This window comes from Cephus cinctus, unplaced genomic scaffold (genome assembly GCF_000341935.2).
Source record: "Cephus cinctus unplaced genomic scaffold, Ccin1 Ccin1_scaffold1184, whole genome shotgun sequence".
NCBI lineage: Eukaryota > Metazoa > Arthropoda > Insecta > Hymenoptera > Cephidae > Cephus > Cephus cinctus.
In genome coordinates, this window is record NW_014333664.1 from 2,070,928 (window position 1) to 2,077,428 (window position 6,501).

The 6,501-nt window shown below is 53.3% G+C and overlaps 1 protein-coding gene across 5 annotated transcripts in view; it reads left to right on the forward strand.

Annotated features, from left to right (window-relative positions):
• The window catches only part of LOC107272499 (nuclear hormone receptor E75), an 89,219-nt gene extending 82,910 nt beyond the window's left edge, over positions 1–6,309 (forward strand). For 4 of the 5 annotated variants that reach the window (XM_015749705.2, XM_015749704.2, XM_025089761.1 and 1 more), the window contains exons 4-5: positions 3,078–3,319; positions 3,742–6,309. In XM_015749705.2, the coding sequence (XP_015605191.1) occupies positions 3,078–3,319; positions 3,742–5,727 (2,228 nt within the window). In that variant the 3' untranslated portion in view covers positions 5,728–6,309. Of the gene's footprint in view, positions 1–2,025; positions 2,474–3,077; positions 3,320–3,741 lie in introns of those variants that run through there. The other variant, XM_015749706.2, reaches the window with a different exon arrangement.
• Positions 6,310–6,501: the final 192 nt, after the last annotated feature.

Genomic DNA, 6,501 nt, shown 5'->3' on the forward strand with positions numbered 1-6,501 from the left:
GGGGGGGGGGGGGATAAGAGTTAACGAATAACATTTTATTCGGGTACCGCGATATCTGATGACTCACGTAAACACGTCGTTTAACGGGCGCAAATATGGGGGGCATGGACGAATTCGCGTCGCGTTCGTTCGACAAAACTGAGCCGAGGTCACACGAGGTCTATGAACCGTGCGGATTCGAAAGTGGATCGGCCTGCAAAACAGTTGAACCCAGAGGGAAACAGCGATATCGTAAAACGACATAAACGAGAGGCGTTATACAACGCGGGGATAAAGGCTTAGGCCTCTTTTGGGCTGCGCCGCGTGGGGAGGTTATTCAGAAATCGTGGAATCCAAAGCCAGCGAGAGGCTCTAGGAATTCGAGATAGACCCCTCGTAACACGTAGTCGTTCCGACGGATGGGCCTCTTCGTAATTCGGGTTGACGGAGCAATGACCATTTACGCAATCGCCAACCGTGCACACACCCTCGCGCCGCCTATCCGCACGACGGCTGCTAGGCTGTCGGTCGGTGCCGACGGTGTCGCAACGGGCGAAAGTGGCCGTTCACCGTTTGAGAAAGTACGACAATAACACCCGAGAGACTAAGTGTAGCACGTTACTCGCCGGGGAAACAGAAACGATCCGTGCTACAGCCAATTCGAAAGTGTTACATGTATATTACGTACGGGTAATCGGGTAAATCGTTTGATGATTCGTAGACGCCACCGCCAGGTGGAGGCAGTCGCGCGGCACGTAAGCCGAACTCGTGAATGAAGGAGAATAATAAATAATCTCATGAGCCCTTCTGTCACGCAGCCAACTTCTTGCCGGGGTCAATAGTCGGTCGTTGCTCGGGTTCCGTGGCCGCGGTTCTGTATCGTAGAAATATTACCGCTACTCGCCGCCTCTATATCCCCGTACTGTTGTTTACCGCCTCTGGTGCTCTATTGCCTTCCTATTTATTCCGACTTGAGAACAGCGTTTGGGGAGAGTGGTACGTCAACGCTTCGCTCGATTTCTTTCCTCGAGCGCGACCTGTCCGTTTGCTTTAGCTTCGTAGTATCTCAATTCGTATTTCGTTTAACCGTCGTTCCACTCTGTTATGCTCGGTCGTGTTTCTGTTCCGCCCTACGGCGATGCAGATCCAGGAGACGCGGCGAGCGACTGCGAAGCGCCGTGGCGTGGCGCTACGCTCCAAGCGGAGACCTCGCGAACCTTCGTCTCTCGGCGCGCATAACTATACCAGCTATCCACTCTGGGGGGATTCCCCCCATTCCCCGAACCGTCCCCGCCTATCCAGCCTCACGCTCCACACTCCTGCACGTATCTCAACCGAATACCCCCCACCAACGAGCCTCGCGACGGTTTCTCCTTGCTCCTTCCCCACCCGGTGTCTGATCCTCATTGTCTCTCTCCGTTACGCCAGCCAGGCTACCTGACGAGCGCGCATGCTCCTGCACTCCCGCTCAAATCAAGTACGCGAGCCCCGCCAATACTTGGACTTTGCGCAGATAACGTGCCACGAGACTTTACGATATTCGTCACCACGTGCGATATCTTTATCTTTTTTCCCTCAGCCCTCGAAACATTCGACTTTGTTCCCGATCGCGTCGGACTTTTTTTTGTCTGCGGCCAATTCTTAACCGTCCTTCGAACTTCCTGCTACGATTTGGCTCGCGTACAGGCACGTTAGATAGTGTCGGTCCGAGTGCCCTGGCTCTTAGGAACGTTAACCGAGGGTGCACCTATGGCTTTACCATCCCCTTCCCCGTCCTCTAGTCTCCTTCCCATTTTCCAACCTAACACAACCTAAGCACAGGGACATCTGCGCACATGCAAACTCCGTCGTCGTCGCGGCGGCTTATCGTGCCGCCTTCTGTCCCTACAGTCGTAGCGTGCTGTATAGTTATATAGGTCGGCGGTACGCCTCGGCGCGGCTGTCGCTGAAACCAAGTTCAAGGCCAGAAGCGTTAGCAAAGGCCACAATCGCGTCGGGTGGAGTGGGGGGTCGTTGATGGGCGAGTAAGTGGGGGGCTGTTGAACGCAACTCGCGGAACGTCACTCAGTCGGCGGTGATGCTGTCTCGCGATTGCACGTGCACCGTGCCGTGTCCCGCCTTTCTTCTACGTTTCTAAGAGACGCGTTCCCGTGCTTCGAAGGAGTGACTTACTGTTATCGAGTCAGCCGTTGTTAGCGAATGTCGAAGGTTCGTTCTCGCGATCAGACTCGACTTTACGAAGCCAAGGAGAGTAGGGTCACCTCGTCGAGTAGTGATTGTGCGTGCGTTGGGAATGTAATTGTTCGAGGAATCTTTGGAGATTCTCAAGTGCAGTGTACTACACGGTATAATACGCGTTTAATAACACGCGAGACACAACGGCATCGGTCAAAACGGGATTTAAAAGCAGCGCAGCTCCTGCCCATCGTCATGGGAGACGAGTTACCCATACTCAAAGGAATCCTTAATGGAGTTGTCAATTACCACAATGCGCGTAGGTCTACTACTTATTCACTTTTTTTTTTTTTCACGTTGAATTACATCGTGCATTTCGTCGATAAATTTTTCTTTTTTTTTTTTTTTCACGTTGAATTACATCGTGCATTTCGTCGATAAATTTTTCTTTTTTTTTTTTTTTCACGTTGAATTACATCGTGCATTTCGTCGATAAATTTTTCTTTTTTTTTTTTTTCTTTACTCGAACGGTCCATCCTCCGACGGACTGATCGACTTTATTGCTCGGACTTTCTAAGCAAAGATTCGTATATTCGCGCGATTACTGAAGACTTTCATCTCCGACGAGAAAGTTCGTTCCTACTTTCCCCTTCGCAGAGACCTCGCGGAACGAAAATTGTTTCGCTTGGACATTTTCTCTTTGACTTCGTGCACTAGATATCGCATTCAGGGTCTAGTCACTCGAACGCGTCATCACTTCTTTACGCAGCCGTGATTCATTTATTGACAAAAATCTCTGCGCTTCGTTATGCTTCGTCTCTTCGTGAATCTTTATGAACATTGTGACAGTCAATTGCCGCGATGGGTGCGTGTCCTCTGTGCGGTGATTTTAATTTTTTTTTTCCTTTGCTTTCTGATTACAGCGGTTCGATTCGGCCGCGTGCCCAAACGTGAAAAAGCACGAATTCTCGCTGCCATGCAGCAGAGCTCCCACAGTCGTTCCCAGGAGAAGGCCGTTGCGGCCGAACTCGAGGACGAGCAACGACTCCTGGCTACCGTGGTGCGCGCACATCTAGACACTTGCGACTTCACCAGGGACAAGGTCGCACCGGTTCTTGCCAGGGCTCGGGAGACACCGAACTACACTGCGTGTCCGCCAACTTTGGTTAGTATCTTTTTTTTTTCCTTCCTTTTAATTGACTCATTTGAATTTTTCGTCTTCGCGGTCGTTACGTAAGAACGATGCGTACTCGGTGGCGCGGGTGGACGTTGACGCGATTGAAATTTTAAGTATTTACACAAGGTGGTTTCAGTCGGGCCTTGGGATTCTATCGACGTACATACGGAAACGCGCGTGGAACCGGGCGACCTCGAGTCAACGACGAGGAAGCTCTTTGAGAGTTTTGCTGAAACGTCGACTCGAGGTCGACTTCTGATCTCTCGAGTTCCTTCTTTTTTTTTCTTCCTTGTTTAGTTTATCGTCTTTACGACCGTCTTAATAGAATCCGTCGACCTTAAGCCGCGTTTTCGCTCTCGAGGCCGATGACTCATTCTAATCGTGATTTCCTTTGCTTTGTATGATTTCAGGCGTGTCCCTTAAATCCAAACCCCCAACCTCTGACCGGTCAGCAGGAGCTCCTACAGGACTTCTCGAAGCGGTTCTCGCCGGCGATCCGCGGCGTCGTCGAGTTTGCCAAGAGAATTCCTGGCTTCAGCCTGCTGGCTCAGGACGACCAGGTTACGCTACTGAAAGCTGGGGTCTTTGAGGTCCTGCTCGTGAGGCTGGCCTGCATGTTCGACGCTCAGACCAACAGTATGATATGCCTGAACGGCCAGGTGCTGAAACGCGAGTCCATCCACAATAGCAGCAACGCGCGCTTCCTCATGGACTCCATGTTCGACTTCGCCGAGAGGGTCAACTCCCTGAGACTCTCCGACGCCGAATTGGGCCTCTTCTGTTCCGTCGTCGTGATAGCTGCGGACAGACCCGGTCTACGTAACACCGAACTCGTCGAGAGGATGCACAACAAATTGAGGAACGCTCTGCAGACCGTTCTCGCCCAGAATCATCCTCAGCATCCGGACATCCTACGAGAGTTGCTCAAGAAGATACCTGATCTCAGGACGCTGAATACCCTCCACTCGGAGAAGTTGCTGGCCTTCAAGATGACCGAACAGCAGCAACAACTCCAGGCTCAACAGGCACAACACGCGTCCTCCCAGCCCCAGGGCCACTGGCCCATGGAAGAGGAGCAAGCCGCTTCCTGGGGATCGGCCTCGGACGTGACCCTCGACGAAGCCGTCAAGAGTCCTCTGGGTAGCGTCTCCAGCACGGAGAGCACGTGCAGCGGCGAAGTGGCCTCCCTCACGGAGTACCATCACGCTGCCGCACCGGCTGGTCATCATGCATCCAGCGCGCCCCTCCTAGCCGCCACTCTGGCCGGCGGTCTCTGCCCGCACAGAAGACGAGCCAATTCCGGGTCCACGAGTTCCGGCGACGACGAGCTGCATCGCGCCAGTCTCGCGAAGACGCCGCAGCCGCCCCAGTGCCCGCGTTTCCGTAAGCTGGACTCGCCCAGCGACAGCGGCATCGAGAGCGGCACCGAGAAGCCCGACAAACCGGCCAGCAGCAGTGCCAGCAGCGCGCCCACGTCCGTCTGCTCGAGTCCGCGATCCGAAGACAAGGAAGTCGAGGACATGCCCGTTCTGAAGCGCGTACTTCAGGCGCCGCCGCTCTACGACACGAATTCCTTGATGGACGAGGCCTACAAGCCGCACAAGAAGTTCCGGGCTCTCAGGCAGAAGGACAGCGCCGAGGCTGAGCCGGCCGTCATCCAGCAGCACAGCACCCAGTCCCAGTTGCACCTTCACCTGACCTCACCTCCGACCAGAAGTCCATCGAGTCAGCCGATCGCGGTTTCACAGTGTCCGCAAACCGGAAGTCTGCTCAGCAGCACCCACTCGACCCTCGCCAAGAGCCTGATGGAAGGGCCCAGGATGACGGCGGAGCAGCTCAAGCGAACGGACATAATTCACAACTACATAATGCGTGGCGAGGCTAGTCCAAGGTCACCGACTGCGTCCCCGTCTCCCGCGGAACAGTGCGCATCGACGACGACGGTCGCGGCCCGCTCCCCGCAAGGATCTCAGGGTCTGTTGCAGTGCGCTACCAGTGGGTACGGCGCCGCGACGGCCAGGTGGCCGGCCACCTCCGTCATAACGACGACGACGGGTGCGCGTCAGCAACAGCATCATCATCAGCATCAGCAGCAGCAGCATCAGCAGCAGCAACGTGAACAGTCTTCCTCGGAGTACATGGCGCCAGGGAGTTCGCCGGCCTCGTCGCCGAGGTATCTTTCCGCAGCGGCCACGAGTAGTACGGCCAGCACGAGTCCCAGACCCACCTCGAGCACCGCTGCTACCCTAGTGCTATCCGGGTGTCCCAGTAACATGATGGAACTCCAGGTGGACATTGCAGACAGTCAGCAACCGCTGAATCTCTCGAAGAAGTCGCCGTCGCCGTCGCCGAGGCCTCTGGTGGGACCGTGCAAGGCCCTGTCGCTCGAGGCGTAGTGCTTACGTGTACGCAAGACACTCGTGACAAATACCCACCTTACGTAGCGTCGCGACGTCCCTCGCGACGCCCTTTCCGCTAAGTTATTCTCCCTCGGGAAATACCTCAAGAGACATTACATCTCGCGAGAGTCGCTCGATAATGATTTTCGGGACTCTTTTGATGTCTCGTTGTTTTTCCTTTTTAAACGAAAACAAAAAGAAAAGAAAAAAAAATAAAAAATTATTGCTCCAAAGTCGAGGGAGAATGAGACACATGAGACTCGTGGCGCGTTGGGACGACGGCGCGACGCGATACAAAAGATTTAAAAGTGCCAGGACGCTCTGAGCGCGTGACAAACCAAATAATTTATTATTTAAACTAATAATGGTTAATCGACTGCGAAAGCTGACGAAAATGGCGAAGGAGGATTGGAAAGGAGGGATTTTAACGTGGAGGGAAACAAGAAACTATTACACTCTGACACTCCCACGTTTTCACTTTTTCCATCAATTTTACCTATATCATTGGACGTTTTAACGTAGTGCCGACTTTCGTGGGATTCGTGAGTACTCTTATATATCTCGAGTCTTTTGTTATTCTAGATATTTCTTTTTTTTTTTTTTTTTCGAGGGAGCAGAGTTCTTTTTTTCGTGTTCTCTTTCTCTCTCTCTTATTTTTTTCTATTCCGATTTTCCAAGTGCGACGGACAAATTTTTCCTACGGACGCTTTTTGGAAAGTGCCGTTGCTTATGCAGTGCTGTGTAGAACCTACCACCCCCCGTCCCCCCCCC